This window comes from Schistocerca nitens, chromosome 1 (assembly GCF_023898315.1).
Source record: "Schistocerca nitens isolate TAMUIC-IGC-003100 chromosome 1, iqSchNite1.1, whole genome shotgun sequence".
NCBI classification, from domain to species: domain Eukaryota; kingdom Metazoa; phylum Arthropoda; class Insecta; order Orthoptera; family Acrididae; genus Schistocerca; species Schistocerca nitens.
This window is the reverse complement of record NC_064614.1, coordinates 1,009,792,420-1,009,813,003: the sequence shown is the minus strand read 5'-3', so window position 1 is coordinate 1,009,813,003 and position 20,584 is coordinate 1,009,792,420. Positions and strand designations below refer to the sequence as shown.

The 20,584-nt window shown below is 44.5% G+C and overlaps 1 protein-coding gene across 1 annotated transcript in view; it reads right to left on the bottom strand.

Annotated features, from left to right (window-relative positions):
- LOC126220111 (leucine zipper putative tumor suppressor 2-like) overlaps nucleotides 1-20,584 on the bottom strand; it is a 157,405-nt gene that overhangs the window by 13,424 nt on the left and 123,397 nt on the right. Inside the window, exons 3-5 of the mRNA XM_049942151.1 lie at nucleotides 18,392-18,554; nucleotides 1,938-2,010; nucleotides 1,629-1,895 (exon numbers count right to left, since the gene is read on the bottom strand). Coding sequence (XP_049798108.1) covers nucleotides 1,629-1,895; nucleotides 1,938-2,010; nucleotides 18,392-18,554 — 503 coding nt within the window. The remainder of the gene's footprint in view (nucleotides 1-1,628; nucleotides 1,896-1,937; nucleotides 2,011-18,391; nucleotides 18,555-20,584) is intronic.

Sequence of the window (20,584 nt, the reverse complement as noted above, 5' to 3'; positions counted from 1 at the left end):
CCTACAAATGGTTCAAATGGCTCTGAGTACTATGGGACTTAACGTCTGTTGTCATCAGTCCCCTAGAACTTAGAACTACTTAACCTAACTAACCTAAGGACATCACACACATGCGTGCCCGAGGCAGGATTCGAATCTGCGACCGTAGCGGTCACGCGGTTCCAGACTGAAGCGCCTAGAACCGCTAGGCCACACCGGCCGTCTATGTAGTCCTACACCCAGCATAAACTTCGGATATCGATGGAGCTACTTCACGGCTGATGTCTCCTTTTTTATACTGTGTGTGGATTTGTTTCCTAGACGTTGCAGTGTAAGTGTCCCCACCGGAAAGAAAGTGACCTGATGTTAGATGCGGTGAACGTGGTGGCCATAAACGTTTGACGACAGTTCGTTCCTCAGTGAAGACATCATGGACTCGTTCCTGGGATACCTCAGACGTGTGCCATGTTGGCCCATCTTTAAGAAGCATCGATGAGCTCAGCACAAAATGTATCAAAAATTGATATATGCAACCGTGTTGAGGGTAGCGTCAAAAAATATCGGTCAATGATGCGCGTTCCTATCACACGGCACCAAACGACAATTTTTTCATCACGGATTGGCTGCTGACTCACAGTTTTAGAGACGGATCTCCGTTGCCGAGTACCTTGTGTTCTCGGAACTCAAATCACTGGAAAGATGAAACAATTCATCACTCACGATGTAATGGAAAGGGTCTAAAAAACCACCGTTGATGTTATTCAAACGGCACGTGCAATGATCTAAACGTTTCTGATGGTCGTTCGCCCGCAGTTACTGCACACCCATCATACGATATGGCATCAAATTAAGACTTTTTAATTTACGATGCCACACCCCTCCCCCCCCCCCCCCTATTTACGTTCGACTGTTGGGCGAATTTAGTGTAGGGTTCTTTTGTCTCTGCAACAACTTCTGGTATCCGAAATGAAGAAATTGTTTTACATTTTGCACAGATCGGTGGATGTACCAATTTTTATACAGACACAGCATTTGAGGCTGGCTGCAGTAAACATTTTACTGCAGCCAACTTATATTTCGCGGAAAGACCACAAAGATAAGAGAGATTAAGGCTCGTATAGAGGCATATAGGCAGTCATTTTTCCCTCGTTCTGTTTGGGAGTGGAACAGGGAGAGAAGATGCTAGTTGTGGTACGAGGCACAATCCGCCACGCACCCTAGGGTGGATTGCGGAATATGTATGATGTAGATGTAGCAGTATTGGTCTCTTTGCTGGTAGTCCTCCATCCGAGTACTTGACCCCGAAAATTTCGCACGTTTCCTTAATCTAACGTATTTTCACATATGCTTCCAGAATTTCAATTCTTGCTTCTATCGAGAAAGTAATTTGCAGATCGCAGAGAGGAATGTCTAACTTCACGGATGAAATGAACCGAAATGGTGACAGACGAAGGCTAACAATCTATTTTTGTATAAAAGTGTCCATTGTTGTTAGCCAGACGTCGAAATACTGCATACGCATTTAAAGGGAGGTGGACTACCTGAACCTACGCCATCCTATACAGTTCTACACGTCTGACCCACAAAAAGGGCACGATCTGGAACTATGTTATGAGCCACAGTGGAGGCAGTGAGAGAGGAGAGTGTACCTGGTAGGTCTGCGTCATGAGCGTCTGCTCGAGCTTGTGGGCGCGCTGTGCGCCGGCGCGCAGGCGGTTCTCGTGCGCGCTCTTGAGCCTGCGCAGCTCGCGCTCCCAGACGCGCTCCTTCTCCTGGTAGACGCGGAAGATGACCTGCTCGTTGTGCTCGATGGCCTGCCGCAGGTGCGCCAGCTCGGAGTCGCGGTCTCGCAGCGCCGCCTCCAGCTCGGCGACGCCCGAGTCGGAGGGCGAGGGCGCCAGGTCGAGGAGCGAGCCGCAGGCGCAGCCGCCGCCGACGCTGCCCGCGCCGCCGCCCGCCAGCGACGACGCCTTGCTGCCCGCGCTCGCGCTGCTGTGGCTGCTGCTGCTGCTCAGGCTGCTGCCGCCGCTGCTGCAACGCGCACACAGATACACCGCTCAAACACCTCCGTCTCGGCATTGTTTTCACCACCACCAAACGTGCAGAGAAGCTCGTAACAGGACGTGAAGAGTTAACGAAATACAAGTATCATATACGCTCAAGTGACAAAAGTCACGGGATACCTCCGGATACCGTGTAGGACCTCCTATTGCCTGGCGAAATGCAGAAGATCGATGCGGCGTCGACTCAACCTCTCGTCGGATGTCCGGTGCAGAAAGTGACTCATGCTGCCTCTATACAAGTCCATAATTGCGAATGTGTTTGAGCCGTGGTAAAATATTGCTGTGTTGAAGACCTCGCCGCAGCGCGTAGTGAAGCAGTCACCCTCCGTTTATGGCGGTGGCGCCGCTGTGGCAATCGCAGCTTTGATGTCTCCCTCTGGTGGGAAAGGGGAAAGGAAACCTGTTCAGGTGCATTTAAGGAGCGCTATGAGCTCGCTAAAAGTCAGTCTGTCAGTCTCGGCGAGTCTGGTCAATTGGTCATCCGAGTCAGTGTGGGGACAGTCGGTCAGCCGAGTTAGTCTGGGTCTGTCTCTCGTCCGCATTGGTGAGGCGGTTAGTGTGTCTGTCTTCCGGAGTGCCAGTCTGCTCGAGTTTGCTCAGGCAATGGGCATTGGCGGTTGGATCGATCGGTTGCTCGGTCGCGCACTGGGACACAAGATGACTTGTCCGCCTTGAGCGTCGGCGTATGAGAGATCGCCACGTGAGTCCAGTGGCCGCGCCGTATAGCGAGGCGTAGTGGCTTCGCGGCCCACACGAGAGCAACAGGAGTCAACTCACGACATCGGTCTGGCCGGGACGAGCTGCGACGCCATGAGACGGGAGATCGGCGCGCCTTCCTGCGTCCGTTGAAGCGGCTGGCAGCGGACGGTTCGGGAGAGCGTTTTGGGGGTGCTGCGCCAGGTCTTTGACAGAAATCGCAGTTATTAGAAGTTACGTGATTCGTGATATGTTGTTTCAGTTACTTGTTAAATTCTACTATTCTTGGTCAGTCTCTCGTGCCCAGCTTGCTCGTCTGTCTCCCGTCCGCATTTGTTAGGCAGTTAGTGTCTGTCTGTCGGTCTGCCGCACGTTAATAGCTGCCTCTGTCATGTTTGTCGGATTCGGTGTTAACGAATTTATTGCTTAAGGTGTAAGGACCGAATTCCTGAAATATGTTTTTATCCACCCTATATGTGTAATGTAGAGCATGTTGGTATATTTTATGTAAAACTGCATTTCATGGATTTCAATTAAATGGTTTTTTACTATATAAAGTTGCCACCCTTCCCGTAAGAATTCTTTTAAAAACAAGTAGCACTTTCGGTGGCAAATAATTTTTAATGTGAATGTTTTGAACCATTTCCATCCCTCTTACGGGGTGCATAGTTTGTGTTTGTGTGAGTTGTTAAAATTTTTAGTTTAAAGTATTCTGGTGTGTTGCAGATTTGCACCAGTGTAGTCTTTCAGAGCTTATTGCAACCGGTCGTGACTACGGCCGTGTTAAAAGGGAGCGGCAGGGTTCTCAGCCCGAAAGCTCATAGTATTAAAAAAAATAAAAAAATAGTTATTTCTGCCTCTGAATAAATTGTAACTTGATATTTACAGGGTACTTTCTCATTATAATTTTAAATCTGTTTAGAAAAAGGGCTTTTAGGAATATATTAAAAAAAATTTAACTTGTTCATCAGTTACCCATTGGCAACTACCTCCACGCTCACAGTGTCATTAAATGTATTAATGTTCTTGATGAATCGCTAGTAAACAAAGTTAATTCTTTAAGAAAATATTTTGAAAAGTAAATCCACGGTTCAGTGTTACTGGTGCAGGATTCTGAGCACGGACCTGTCGATCATGCGTCAAATTTGTGGGATTCGTGTTGAGCGATCGGTATGGCCAAACCAATGGCTCGAACTGTCCAGAATATTTTGCAAACCAATCGCGAACAATTTTTGAGCCGGTGACATGGCGTATTGCCATCCATAAAAATTACGTCGTTATTTAGGTACATGAAGTATACCGATACTGCAAATAGTGTCAAAGTAACCGAACATAGCTGTTTCCAGTCAACGATCAATTCAATTCTACCAGAGGACCCAGTCGATTCCTCGTAAACACAGCAAAGCCCACACAATTATAGACCCACCAGAAACTTGCACAGTGCCTTGTGGACAACTTCGGGTCGTGGCTTCATGGGGTCTGTGCCACACTCGAATCCTATCATCGGCTGCTGCCAACTGAAGTCGCGACTCATCTCACGAGGACACTGTTTACCAGTGGCCTATGGTCCAATCGACATGGTCACGAGCCCAGAGGAGGCTCTGCAGACAATGTCGTGCTGTTACGGCAAGAAAGGAAGAATGAGTTGGTGTTAATAACGATCTTCCTCCTTTTCCTCCTCTGCATTACTGCTGATGACGTGTCACTGAGCACATTGTTGTGTGCATGCAGTACACGTGAGGCGCCTAGTTGTTTCCACTGCACTGTGTGGAATATGAAGGTTCTGTTATAGTTCACTAACGTGCTGCCTTCAAGCTGATGTCCCCAGCGCAGAAAACAGCACGCAGGCCGTAGGTTCTGTATATTGAGGCTGAAACTGACTTTTAGCGAGGTTCTGTTCTGAAATAATGCATCACTTATTCGGGATGCCACTCGCTTATTTTAATATAGCCACACGAGAAGACTACATGATCTTAATACAACACCTTCTCATACAGTAAAGTACATGATCAAACACAATGTTTAAGAAAATGTATCTTTACACTATTTGTGGCATGTGTCTGTGCCTCATAACTACCGGAGTTAATCTTTTAATACTGAATACTGGCAAACACATCCTGCCACAGACAACATGTCTGTTCTTCTGGACTGCCTAATCCAGAGTGACGAACAGCCCGAAACACTTCGCGCGCCATACCAGAAAAGGCGTGACCCGAACGCTTCGGAAGTGCTTCGTCTGCATTTTTCTCAGTCTTTTGTTTTTGATTTAAATTGTTTTTAATAATTCTGAAATGACATTGATAGTCAGCTGTTGAGAGATATTTATATTAAAAGGCGAAGTCATTCCAATGAGTAGTTTAACTAATAATAATAACTATACTTTAACGTTTTGGCGCCCTTGCTCCGAACACAGCAGCCAATCACAGAGCAGCAGCATTATGCAGGGGGTCTTTCTCACGGGAATGGTACCGGATCTAGTATCTGTCACAGGTACCTCACACCACATTTCGTCATCTACATACTTCTTACATCTCCACAGCTCTGGGAACAGCTTCTTGGAGCCTAATATGATGGCTGACTAAGCCAGATATATTACACTGATAAAGGCACTCGCGTCGGCAGTCTGCTACCATAGTCCATCAACGCCAAATTTCTCCGCACTCTCATAACGCATACATTCTTCATTGCACACTCCGCATTGATTTCTGCGGTTATTCCACGCAGTGTCGCTTGCCTCTGTTAGCCTCTACGCCAATGACACTGCTCTGGGTCGTTTAGAGAAGGCCTTCTGCCACTGCGTGGTCAGTAGTGAACGGTAATGACAAATTTGGCGTTGTCGCCACATTCTTGACGCTATGGGTCGCGGAATGTTGACCTCCAGTTACCATTCCACGTTCAAAGTCTGTTAATTACACTCGTGCGACCAAAATCGCGTCGGAAACCTTTTCATGTAGCTCATCTGAGAACAAACAACAGCTCCTCCAATGCGCTCCCCTTTTGTACATTGTGTAAATGGTACTACTGTTATCTGTGTATGTTCATGTCACTATCCCTTGACTTTTGTCACCGCAGGGTATGTTCTAAAGGGTACTACTATCGATAGTGGTATACCGTTGTAAGTTGTACCCCTTACGCATCGCTGGTTCTCTGGAATTTCCGAAGCAGTGCACCTTTTGTTCGGCAGGTGCCAGTATTGCTGTTCTACGTGCAAACAATGCCTAGGCGCTAGCTGTCCCCTCCAGTAAGGAGGGAGTCCTCCGTGTTTCGTCCGCAACAATTCCATGTAGTTGCGTCGCACCAAAATTTTTTGAACATAGGAATACATAGTTTCGCTGCGACATACTCTGATAAAATTTTCTCCGGCTTCCACCGACATCAAGTGGTGTAAGATTCATGACATTTCGACCGTGTGCTCCTCGACCATTGCCAAGTGATGACTGTGGTGCGATTGCTCCTTCTGTCCTTAATACAGGGCGTCCGGGCTAGAGTTATACGCGAATAAATCCTTATAACGGAAGAACTGACATTTTATGTTATTAGTTAAATAGGTAATAGACAGAGATACTCTCCTAGATGTGATTCACACCATTTCATAAGCAGCGCTGAGTCGCATGGCGCAAGCGCGGCAGGGACAGTGCACATTTATCTCGACATGGTTGCGAGGTACACAGTTCCACTGATGCCTCTCGACATTTTTCAGTAGAATAGTGGCCCCCATGCCCCCCCTCCCGCTATCACGTGGATGTTAACACATTTTTATGTGAGACATTTCCCGACGTTGGATCGGAAGGGAGAGAAGGGGCGGGAGGTTCCATTGAGTGGCTCCCTCAATGCCCCGATCAGACCCCGCTGCATTTCTACGTCTACGTGATTACTCTGCTATTCACAATAAAGTGCCTGGCAGAGGGTTCAACGAACCACCTTCATGCTGTCTACTGTTACACTCTCGAACAGCACTCGGGAAAAACGAGCACTTAAATTTTTCCGTGCAAGCCCTGATTTATTTTATCGTGATGATCATTTCTCCCTATGTAGGTGGGTGCCAAAGGAATGTTTTCACAATCGGAGGAGAAAACTGGTGATCGAAATTTCATGAGAAGATCCCGTCGCAACGATAAACGCCTTTGTTTTAATGATTGCCACTCAAAACACGTATCATGTCTGTGGCACTATCTCCCCTATTTCGCGAAAATACAAAAGGGCCCTTCTTTTTACTTTTTCGATGTCATCCGTCAGTCCCACCTGATGCGGATCCCACACCGCACAGCAATACTCCAGAACAAGGCGGACAAGCGTAGTGTAAGCAACCTCTTTGGTAGACCTGTTGCACCTTCTAAGTGTTCTTTGGTTTGCTCTGCGCACAATATTATCTATGTGATCGTTCCAATTTAGGTTATTTGTAATCCCTAAATATTTAGTTTAATTTACAGCCCTCAGATTTGTGTGACTTATCGCGTAATCGAAATTAGGCTGATTTCTTTTAGTACTCAGGGGAGTAACTTTGCACTTCTCTTTTTCAGTGCATGGGGGTTTCACAAGGACATAGTTTACAGAACAAGGGTTCGAGATCTGGTAGATTTGACAACAGATCTACGCCACAGTAGATGTCATAACACCTGTCATGTTTATGAACATGTGGCGAGAAGTAAAGTACCGTTTCGTTATATGTCGTGCTACAAAAGGTGCCCACACTGAACACACACAAAAATGTTTGAGTTCGTGTGTAAAATTTCAAACAAAGTTATAGATCGCAACAGACAGGTGCAGATATAGAAGCAAACACAAGACTGCACTTCCTTCACATCCGCGCTGCATTGTCTGACGTCACTGGCGCTCGCTCCTGCGTCATATAACATCGTGTTTCCGTTGCGCGCCCGCCGCGCCCGCTTCAGTCTTTCGGTGGCTGCTTTTATCTCGACCGTTTCTTTTATGAGGCTCTCCCAGAAACTGTTAGCCCGTGTAGTAACAGATGACTCGTCGAATGCAATACGATGTCCGTTGTCTAGAGCACGCTCTGTTATCACTGATTTATCTGGCTACCCAAGGCATAAGCATTTCTCGTGTGCTACACAGAGCTATTCAAGAGTACGCACGATCTGTCCGACATAAAACTGACCACACGCACACGGTATTTTATACACTGACGGCGTTCTCAATCCTACGTAGTCTTGCACAGGCCTCATGAGCTGCATTTTTGCTGGAGCCCTGAAGACAGAACCAATACATCTTTCCCGTTACTGATCCACAGAATGATAAAACACGCAAGCTTCTTCGTGTCCTCCACGAGGGCCTTCTGCTATCGTGTCTTCGAGAAGATGGCTTGAGAAATCTGGTTTTTGCTGTAGTCTTTCTTCTTTAATATTAAGCGTAAACCGCTCAGTTTTTCTGCACGTTTTCGTCGTTTAACCCTTTGTTGCCTGACGGTACTTAAAAGTACCAGTAAGTTTTGACTCATTATTTTCTCGTGGTGCAGTTTCGTGATCTGAGAGCCTGTCGGTACGTAACAGTATCTCTGCTCTACTGTTTCATAGATGTTATTGTGCAATACATAGCTCTCTCTGGCAGTCAGAGCTTGAAATTGTTTTTCGCGCGCTGCTGTGAAAACAGAAGATTGTATGTGCTTGTTTCCATGGTATTGCCTGAATTTGTGCGGAATTTATTGAAACTCCCGTTGAGTTTTCCATTGTACGTACTTACCTTCTTTGTTGTTTTATAATAGTTTGAAGCATTACGTCACAAGTGAATGTGATAAAGTGGAAAATATAAGGCGGACTCATTAGTACCGTCAGGTTGTGTGAACACTTTATTGCAGCAACAGTGCGTTACCTCTCACTAGTTGTTCTGTCCACTTTTTCTCACACAGAAATCCGTAAATACATTTGCCTGTGGAACAATTAGAACAAACAGGAAAGGTTTGCCGGGGAATTTACCTAAAGAAAAATGTGTAAATCAAATCACAGAGATTCATCTTTAGACCTAACAGTATTTCAATGGAAGGAAAATAAAGTAGTGTATTTTGCGTCAAACTTTCATGGCACTGAACAGAGAGTAGTGACAAGAAAACAGAAAGATGGAACTAGTATGACTATACCATGTCCAGTTATTGTATGTGATTACAATAAAAACATGGGTGGTGTGGATCATGCAGACAGATTACGTTCAACTTATGGTCTTGGCAAGCGATCAAAGAAATGTTGGCACCGTCTCTTCTGGGGAGCAATAGAAATTGCTTTTGTCAATGCTTTCGTCATTTTTAGTGATCTACATGGGGCACTGCCACTGCTGGAATTCAGGCGCGCTGTGGCACTAGGGCTAATGAATGAACAGCAAGTGCCAAATCTCAAAAAGAGAAACTCTGGTAAAGATGAAATAACTCTCCCAAGGAGAAGGAAGGATAACTTGTCCGTTCCGAAGGATGTACGTCTTGGCAACCTAGGAAACCTTTTTGTAGTGTTCAGTTGTAAAAGAGGACGATGCGAAATGTGTGCGAAAAATAAAATTCAGTCGAGACCACAATGTAGTACATGTATTGTGCTGCAATGAGAAAAAGAAGTTTCCTACAATTTCATGAGGTATCACTAAATATGTGATATGTATATACTGTCAAAAATGTATAGCTAAGTTACTATGTATTGTGAAGTTGCTCTAGAATAAATTTATACGAAATTTAAAAAAAAATTCAGAAATATATTTCTGTTAATATTCTAATGTAAAAATATTTAATATTTATGTGGAATAAAGTACAAGTTATAAAAATTGGAGCATTTTTCTGCGCATGTTGTGATTCTGTCCATGGAGTCTGACGGTACTTCTGAGTACCAGGAGGAAAAGAAATTGTGAAAAATAAAATAAAATTATACAAAAAATCCTACCGTCATTTGAGGCCACAATAGCATAAATTCTGCAAAGAAAATGTTAAAAAGTAAATTTTTTCTTACGTCAGGAAACAAAGGGTTAAGATAGCTTCCGCTAGATGCTCCAAGATCTTCAGAACAGAACTTTTCTGCGAGGCGTGGTGGGAGCTGATAGCGTGCAGATGTCGGTCAGTGTGGGCAGGTTTCCAGTAAACATTGTGGCTGAGACACGCACTTGTTTTTCGGCGGACGAGGATATCAAGGAACGACGAGGCAGCATCAGTCTCTCCTCAATAGTGAACTTCACGCTGTCATTGTTGATGTGGTCCAACGATTCTCTCAGCATATGTGCATGAGACGAGACAACGAACGTGATGTTGACGAAACGATGAAAGCAGGAGACGTGTCCAGGGCGGTGTCCTCGGATTTCTCCATAAAAAGGTTGCCAATAACAGGAGCTAATGGGCTTCTCATCGCGATAGCGACGGCCTGGTTAATATATTCGTCATACAAAAAACACGACGACTTCATATCGCTCCTCCAGTATCAACCGAATCTTCGCGTCACAGTCGGCTAGTTCCACAATTACGGCTGCATTGCACTTGTCAGCTGGTAGGACTACGATGATAGCATCGTTTCGGAATTAGCGAAGATCATTACACTCAGCTCTTGTGTTCGAGGTCGGCGGCTTATTTTGAAAGAATTCGTCCCGTCTTTCCCGAATTTCTTCTGCAGTTTCACTTCTTGTTCTACCGACATGGCACCTGCATCGATGTTTCCCGTCGTCATGTTGATAATGGTGCGTTCTTCTGTTTTACGTTCCGCCCAGTGCTGTTGCTGGGGAAGCCGGTTGAATTTCCCTTTCGGCGTTTTCATGTTTTCCCTGTGATGACGTTTGTTGTGCTACTGCGGCTTCTATCAATCTATTCCCAATACAAAGCTGAGAGCGACTCTGTCAGCTGCAGGTGGACGGCCATTAGCTAGCGGCCGTTTGTATCCAACTACTCTCAGATTTGATGCATCCTCTCCCCCAGTAGGGCGAATCTGGCACGACGAAATATTCTCCTGGCCGCAGTGTTGTTATGGTGGCTCAAGACGGCAAAACCTAGAATCGTCTTTTCACGGCAGCGTAGTAGAAAGGCTAGAGAACTTAATAAATTAGCCACCTTAACAAGCAGCTTCCTCAGGCGTTAATCCTGCCCCCACGTTTCTTCCCTCAAGAGGTACGTAATATACGCATGCATGGCTTCGCGGCGATATATACCGATTAAAAATTGTCTGGAGCCTCCAGTCGCGTTAAATTGTTTAAAAGCCACGAGTTTTCGGCGAAATACTTCTCGGCAATTGTCTGATTTTAAATCACTTAACGTGGGTTGAAGCTTGAGAAAATTTTATCATTATTTGAACAGTTTGCTAAAATGACTACCTGCGAGTCTGGAATCATTACGTTGAATGTTAGGGGAATAGTGGGCAGTGAATGTCTATTCGCGGAAGGCGAAATCATTAGAAGGAACAGTATTTTCATTCTTAGTGTCTTCCATTGGTGGAACGTATTATTTGAACAGTGTCATAAGCCATAAGCTTACCAGGGACAGTTATAACGCGAATGATTAATTTAGAAAAGCAATACAGCATTGTCAATGACCTTACTGAGAAACTTTCCATCAAAATTGGGGACCACAAAGTATAGGAATTGGACTTTGTTGGATGTAAAATAACACGAGACGGACGAAGCAAGGACTAGATCAGACTGTCTGATGCTACCGCAGCTCGACATGTGGTGCAGCCCTTAGTGGCCTGCCTATATGTTTACTATTTTAATATTGTGTGACTAATGCGTTATCGTTTCATATTTATTTTATACGTGAAATGCCAGTTTTAAATGCTTTATTTCTGATGAAGGCACTCTTAGAAGTGGCCGAAACCTAAATCAAAAAGACTTCATTTTCGCGACCGAGGGCTGCAATTGTTTTAATTTGGCTTGTATTTGTTTTCGAGAACGTCAGCACATCTGACAGACAATAGCATGCCCAGTAAGAGGTAAGTCAATTTTATTTCACGGCAGATATCACCGTAAGTTCTTATGAGAAGCAGTACGTAGCCAGAATTATCAGGAGTTGTCCTAAGCAAGCAGACTAGTTTTCAGTGAACAGTGTAATTTTTTGTCTGCGTAGAGCTATTCCAAGTCAAACACTGAACTTCATTTCAAGGAACTTCAAGTACTTCAGTACTGAGTTTCAGTTACATAGTTTTCATTGAGCACAGTATTAGTTTTTTCTGATAATGATATTCATCATCTTTTTTCCGTTTTCGTCGTTCCTTAGTTGCTTCAAAATTCATGTTCCGTCTAAGCAACTAAATGAATGGCACTTTTTTCCTCGTCCTTTATGCCCCACGCGTTTCGCTCCGTTTATTTATGAAGCATCTTCAGTGAACTGTAATACATGTTTCTTTTTAAACATAATTTTATGTAGTACTTACTATGTTACTATTTGTCATGTTTTTCCTCTTGTTTTTCAGTTTAGAAACAACTATTGTAATACAAATTGAGTAAGGATAAATTATCGTAGGATGTTTGTTACGATTTACAGGATTGTTAGCCCATATGTGTGGTCCTGGAGATGTGTTCATTCGGTCCCCATGTTCCCATATTTATTGCAACACATCATTTGCGATTTTATTTTGTGATCAACGGTGCGTATTTACTGTCTGGTGTGTTACGACCTCTTCGTTTTTATGTTTCGTATGAGGTGTGTGTGTGTGTGTGTGTGTGTGTGTGTGTGTGTGTGTGTGTGTGTGAGAGAGAGAGAGAGAGAGAGAGAGAGAGAGAGAGAGAGAATATCAGTCATTATTTACTCTGGTTATGCTTGAGATTTCTGTTTGATGATGTTTTAGTGGCTAACATGATCAGTGAATTATTGCTCATATTGATTTGGTCATTAATTATTTTCTTCTTCATTGAGAGGGTTCTTTGCATGTGAAAGTTTTCTTGTAATGTCAGGCGTTTTTGTTGTTATTGTTCATTCTAATAATTTTCATGTCTTGTTCCATGTTGGATGCAACATGTCTATGTTTTCTCAGGTAATCAGCAGAGGCAGAATGGCTATTTTCACACTTCCATCTCCTCCTATATTCTTAATACCTAGTTTTGAAATTTCTACCTGTGGTCCTTAGATACAGTGATTCACATTCTTCCCATTCTAACTGGTATTTACCTGGTTTTTTGTTGTTTGTAAATGTAACCGAGGTGTGTTTCTTATTCTGTAAGCAGTGTGTACTCCCTGTTTCTTTTAATACATTTGCTATCCTGTGTGTTCTTTTGTGTTTGTATGTTAAAGTGTACAAATTCTGTTATCGATGTCACGAATGTTACTTATTTCTGTTTCAGTGAGTGCTCTAGTGTCTGTGGGGTTCTTTGGTGTTTGTGTTGCTTTTTTCATATTTTTAGTTGCGTTTTGATGTTTATGGTTGAATATACTTGTGGCTATGAGCTGAGTTGTTTGTAATTCTTTTTCACAGTTTTGTTTGTTGAGGGCGATGTTATTTAGTCTGCGACACATGTCTCTTAGGGCACTGATTTCTAATTTGATGGTGGATGATTAATTTTCATTATTTCAAATTCCACATTTACTTAAGTTTAACGTTCTGTATCACGACACTGTTCCTATGGGCAACACTGGGCCAATCAATAGTCAGTACTGCTCAGCGGTTGAACACAATATCTGAAGTACACGTTACAAGAGTAAAGAGTTTTGGAAAAAAAAAAATTCAGTATTCATATACAGACAATTTTTTATAGAAAACTTACAGACTGCGTGTACTTTCGGAGAGATGATTTAACGAGCAGAGAACATGTCGTCGGTGTAAAGATCGTTTTTCTGACTAAGCAATGACTTCAGTTCTAAAACTGGAGGAGGAGATGAACATGCAGACAATATTATTGAAATTGAAGAAGGATTATATGAAGAGGAGATGGGAAACATTATATGGCGACAAGAATCAGACAGAGCACTGGAAGACCTAAGTCGAAAGAATGCCTCGGGAGTAGACGGCATTCCATCAGATCTACTGATAGCTTTGGGAGAGCCAACCATGACAAAAGGCTTCCATCTGGTGTGTAAGATACATGAACATGCGAAATACTCTCAGACTTCGAGAAGATTGTAGTAATTCCAATCCCAAAGAAAGCAGGTGTTGACAGATGTGAAAATTACCGAACTATCAGTTTAATAAGTCATTGCTGCAAAATACTAACACGAATTCTTTACAGACGAATGGAAAAACTGGTTGAAGCCGACCTCGGGGAAGATCAGTTTGGATTCCGTAGAATGTTGGAACACGTAAGGTAATTCTGATCCTACGACTTATCTTAGAAGATCGATTAAGGAAAGACAAGTCTACGTTTCTGGCATTTGTAGACTTAGAGAAAGCTTTTGACAATGTTAACGGGAATATTCTCTTTCAAATCCTAAAGGTGGCAGCGCTAAAGTACAGGGAGGAAAAGGCTATTTACAATTTGTACAGAAACCAATCGGCAGTTATAAGAGTCGAGGGGCATGAAAGGGTAGCAGCGGTTGGGAAGGGAGTGAGACAGGGTTGTAGCCTCTCCCCGATGTTATTCAATCTGTAGATTGAGCAAGCAGTAATGGAAACAAAAGAAAAATTCGGAGTAGGTATTAAAACCCATGGAGAAGAAATAAAAACTTTGAGGTTCGCCGATGACATTGTAATTCTGTTAGGGACGGCAAAGTACTTCAAGAGCAATTGAACGGAATGGATAGTGTCTTGAAAGATGGGTGTAAGATGAAAATCAACATAAGTAGAACAAGGATAGTGGAATGTAACCGAATTAAATTAGGTGATGGAGAGGGAATTAGGTTAGGAAACGAGACACTTAAAGTAGTAGATGAGATTCGTTATTTTGGCAGCAAAATAACTGATGATGGTCAAAATAGAGATGATATAAAATGTGGTCTGGCGATGGAAAGAAAAGCGTTTCTGAAGAAGAGAAATTTGTTGAGATCGAATATAGATTTGTCAGGAAGTGTTTTCTGGAGGTATTTGTCCGGTGTGTAGCCATGTAGGAAGTGGAATACAGAGTGACAATTAATGAACTATATGAAATCAAATGGTCATAATTTGTGAACGGTTTGCGTTAGGACGTTCGAACTCCACGGTTGCCCGCGGGGCATGATGGGAATTAATATGGTTCGGTTTAGCGACGAAGCCCACATTCCTTTGAATGGGTTCGTCAATACGCAAAATTGGCGCATTTGGGGACTGAGATTGCGCGTTTCGCTATCGATGAGTCCCTTCACCCTCAGCGGGTGACTGTGTGGTGTGTAATGCCCAGTCACTGAATAATCTCTGCGATATTCCTTGATGGCACGGTTACTACCGAACGGTACGTGAAGGTTTTGGATGATGATTTCACCCGCATTATCGAAAGCGATCCTGATTTCGACAAGATGTGATTCGTACGAGACGGAGCTCGACCCCATCGAAGCAGGAGAGTGTTTGATGCCCTGGAGGAGCACTTTGGGGACAACATTCTGGTTCTGGGGAACTCAGAGTCCACTGACATATAACACAAAACGGAAAGAAAGGGAAAGCCACAAGAACGAAGGGAAGGCAACGAACACTAAAAGCAACAAAAGAGGACAAGAAAACAGACTCTATAAACAGAAGAGAGTAAAACATGAAAGACTACAGTGGCTGGCCAACCACGAGAATAAAAAGGGAAGGCCAGTCACTCTGCAATACATTAATATCTCCACCCTAAAAGAACTAGGGTGGAGGACACAGAGGAACAAAGGACATGCACTAAAACCAACATAGAAGTATAAAACCCACTCTCACGGATAAAACGTAAAATTAAAGCTGCTGTGGAGGCATTGTCGCCCAACACCGAAGGCAGGGTGCTGAGAAAATTAAAAGTCTGCAGCAGAGCAGCTAAAAGTTGGCAGTCCAGCAAGAGGCTGACGACTGTCATTTGGGAGCCAAATCGACACTGAGATGGGTCATCGCGACGGAGTAGGTAACCATGCGTTAGCCACGTATGGCCAATACGGAGTCGGCAGAGGACAACTGATTCCCTGCGAGAGGCCTGCATGGAAGTCTTCCATACATTCATAGTCTCCTTAATGACACGCAGTTTGTTGTGCGTGCTGTTATGCCATTTCGTCTCCCAAAACCGGAAAACCCTGCGGTGTAAGACAGAACGCAGGTCAGCTTCGGATATGCCTATCTCCAGAAGCGGTTTCCGCGTCGCCTGTTTGGCCAGCCTGTCGGCAAGTTCGCTGCCGGGGATTCCGACGTGTCTTGGGGTCCACACAAACACCACGGAACGGCGGGACCTTTTCCAGGGCATAGATGGACTCCTGAATGGACGCTACCAGAGGGTGGCGAGGGTAGCATTGGTCGATAGCTTGTAGGCTGCTCAATGAGCCAGTACACAGGAGAAATGACTCGCCAGGGCATGAGCGGATGTACTCAAGAGCACGACATATGGCCGCCAGCTCTGCAGTGAAAACACTGCAGCCAACTGGCAAGGAGTGCTTCTCAATATGTCCTTCATGAACATATGCAAAGCCTGCGCGACCATCAGCCATTGAGCCGTCGGTGTAAACCACTTCAGAGTCCCGGGACACGTCAAGAATCGAGTGGAAGTGACAGCGGAGAGCGGCGGGGTTAACTGAGTCCTTAGGGCTATGCAAAAGGTCCAGACGAAGCTGTGGTCGAGGCGTACAACATGGAGGCGTACGTGAACGGACCGCAAGTAGAGGTGGTAAAGGGAGTCCAGTTCGGAGAGAAGGGACCGCACGTGAACCACAATTGTAAGCCCCGATCTGGGCCGCCAATGCGGGACATGGACTGCCACGGGTGGGAAAAGGAGACGGTAATTCGGATGCTCAGGGGAACTATGAATGTGTGCTGCATAACTGGCGAGCAACTGAGCACATCTGATCCGCAGTGGAGGGACACCAGCCTCCACCAGTACGCTGGTCACCAGACTCGTCCTAAAAGCTCCTGTCGCTAATCGAACCCCACAGTGGTGTCGGACTGAAGACGACGACGACGACTATACTACTACTACTACTACTACTACTACTACTACTACTACTTCTTTCTAAGAGGAGCAGAAACGAGACAGATTTTCCTGTATAGTTTGTGCAGATGTTCGATGTCAACTTGGGACGAGTTGCCGTTAACATCTATAATATTTATACAAAATGAACCCACCACCTTAGTGATTAGTGGGTCGTAATATACTACAAAATTATATATTATCAGCAGCTATTATTATTATTATTATTATTATTATTATTATTATTATTATTATTACAGTGTTACAATGTTTATTTATGAGCTACAGACAGTGTGACAGTACAAGTTAATAGGCAGACTACAATTATTAATCTATACGCTACTACCTAGTTGTTAATTTTCCTACCTACTTGTTTATTCCTAACTGCCTGCAGCGTTACAGGTGAGTCAGCCTAGATATAAACCTACTACTTTAGGCCCTGCTCATCGAGCTAATCCCGATGAGCGTGCCCTTGACATTGGGCAGGCCAAGATTTCTTGTCGCTGCAGGTTCCTAATTTTATATCTATATCTAAAGCTACAACTACTGTACTAACCTACGTCAATTCCGGTGCTATTTTGGTCTAGATTAGTGTACCCTGGTCCCCCTAGTCCTGCACGTGGCGGATTGCAACTGAAAGTCGACCTGTCCACGCACAGGCGGTACAGGATCAGGGTAATTGGACGCGTTCAGTATTTGTCTTTAGTCATGAAAGTCCCTCAAGTATGTTGTCAGTACTTTCCGTGATACCTCGTTTGCCAAACTATTTAGAGTTTCAAAAGTCTCTTCATGTCTTAATAGGTCATATGTATTGTTATGAGGAAATTGTCTTAATGTCACTGCTACATCATCGAAAAGGGGATACTCGTAAACCACGTGGTCGGGAGTGCCCTCCGAAGCACCACAGTCACACTCGCATGTAGCCTTTTTCCCAAAACGACACAAGTATGTCGGGTAGGGCCCATGACCAGTGAGGAAGTGTATTAGACCCCGTGTTGGCTCGAAGTACTTCATCCCTAACCTTTCTTTAACATTTGGCAGGAACCCAAAGGTTCTTCTGCCAGTTTCATCCGTTTCCCAAGATTCCTGCCCTAAGTCCTCACCCCTTCTGCGTATTTCTCCCTTGTCCCTCATCAGAGCTCCCAGGATATTGTCTATTTTCATGTTGTTCCCCTTCTTAACCAAATGCCATGCTGCTTGTTCTCGTATTTTTATATCTAAAGGACAGAGCCCCATTATTATTAATAGGGCACTTCCCGGGGATGTTCTGTACGCCCCTATAGACCGTAACAGCATGTTTCTCTGTACTCTTCTCACTGCCATGGCAGGCACCACCACTGTGAGCCTGTGTGCCCAGACTCCCGATCCGTAACCCACTATTGAAGTTAGTATACTATTGTGATATAGCTTGATTAGGTGTGGTGACGCCCAAGTAGCGAGTCTCTTGTCTTATAACTGGTGAGCCTCCGATTCTAACTGTAGGGTTCCTTACTAGCTGTCCCTTCAGCAGTAAGTACGTTGATTTTGTTGGTGAGATCGTCATCTTAGTATTTGTACACCACAGTTGTAATTTGGTCATAGCTCTGTCTATTTTTGGCTCGATGTCTTCGCGGCTGGGGCCGCCGACCAGCAGTTGCCGTTACTGGTTTACTGTGTGGGAGCTGCGCCGCTTATGAGAACGAGATGATGTGTGGTGCGGAGTGTCAGCTGACCTGTTGGCTAGCGCGGCGGCGGCAGCGGCGGCTCTGGCTGGGGACTTGCGGACGCTTTCGAGGCTGGCGGCGCCCATCAGCGGTCGGCCCGTCGACGCAGACGCCAGCAGCTTCCGGTCCAGCGAGTGGTTGTTGCCGCAGCCGCCCGGCAGGTCGCTGCTGCCTGAAACAACGCGCCCACCGTCATTACAGTATCACCACCTGCATCTGCATCTGTACCCCACAAGACACTGTATAGTGCCTGACGGAGGGTACCCCATACCATTACTAGTCATTTCCTGTCCTGTTCCACGCGCATTTAGAGCTGTTTACAGCATTTAACAAAAATTTACGGCACAAATTGCAGGATACATTCCTCACAGATAGACGAAGAAGTCATGTGATGCGAACACGGGTCTCCAAAAGCTTTATTTCCATATTACAATTAATTTTCTGTAACTCATTAATCATGGGAAACACACAATGAAAAAACAGTCACGGGGAACAAGCACTCTTGGTGACGTCCGGTTACGTTGGCATAGCCATCGTTTTGTTTTACACATTCCTGCTCCCCTGCGACGTACGTCACTGCTTGTTTTCTGGTTCCAGCGATCAATACGACCGTTGCTAACACACCGGTTACTACGTACGGTTAATCACAGACTTGGCTCGCGCAATGCCGGTGTCACAAATATAGAGATGGCTGATGCTTATATGATGAGTGGATTAGCCGACGGCAATTGCGCTCGCGCTCAACGTTCGTACCTGGAGAGATTTCCATGAGGAAGGAGCCCCGATGGGAAAATGTTTGAAGCCAATGATTGTCGTTTTAGGCAACACGGGGTGTTTAAGCCCGATACTTGCGACCGGGAAAGTCCTCATTAATGCTCAATACTACAGGCACTGCAATACCGTATCGTATCCGTGGCGCGCTCTCCAAAATCTCGCGATAGTACAATACCAGCTGTCCTTCTTCGATATTTTTCTATGTCCTCCGTGGATCCTGATGCGGATCCCACATCGTGCAGCAGTACTCCAGAAGAGTACGTGAAAGCATAGTGTAGGCACTGTCTTTAGTAGACCTGTTGCATTTTCTCAGTGTTCTGCCAATAAATCGTAATCTTTTATTTGTTTTACCCACAACATTATCTATTTGATCGTTCCAACTGAAGTATTCTTAAGTATAATACCTAAGTATTTCGTTGAATTTATAGCTTTCAGATTTCTGTCATTTATCGTGTAATCGAAATTTTGTGGATTCCTTTTATTACTCATGTGGATGACTTCATACTTTTCATTATTTACAGTCAATTGTAACTTCTCGCACCATAAGGATATCTTGTCTAAATTGTTTTGCAATTGGTTTTGGTCGTCTGATATGACAGTAAATGACAGCATCACCTGCAAACAATTTAAGACTGGTAGTCATGTTGTCTCTTAAATCGTTTCTGTACATCAGTAATAGCAGAGGGCCCGTAAAACTTCCTTGGGGAACTCCAGAAATTACTTCTGTTTTGCTAGATGACTTTCCGTCAAGAAATCACGAATCCAGTCGCACAAATGGGACGGTAGTTCATAGGCGCGCCATTTGATTAGGATCGTCAGAAAACTGTTGCAGACTTCTGCTCACCCTGTGTACCTCATTTATGTATATAGAAAATAACAACGGTTTGGTCACGTCTCTGCTCCTGTAGATACCATTGTTTTTGATGAACACTCGCCATCGAGGACTACATGCTGTGTTCTGTTACTTAAGAAGTCTGGTAACCTATTCAACATGCTTGTAACTTCGTTGTAGTCGGTATTGCGGTACCGTGTCGTATGCTGTATGTAAATTACGAATATGGAATCCGCCTGTTGCCCTTTCACCAATGTTTCACAGGATCTCGTGCAAGAAAAAGTTAAGCTTAGTTTCAGACGAGCGATGCGTTTTAAAACCGCGTTGATTTGTGGACAGTAGCTTTTCCACCTGAAGGAAATTATATTCGAACTGAGAATATATTCAACGATTCTGCAGCAAACCGATTATAAAGACATTGGTATGTAGCGTTGCGGGTCCGTTCTTTTAGCCTTCTTATATACAGGAGTAATCTACGCTTTATCCAGTCTCTTGGGACTGCGCTGGGTGAGAGATTCGCGATAAATCTCAGTTACGTAAGGGGCCAATGCTGTAGAGTGCTCTTTGTGAAACCGAATTGCGATTCCATCAGGATC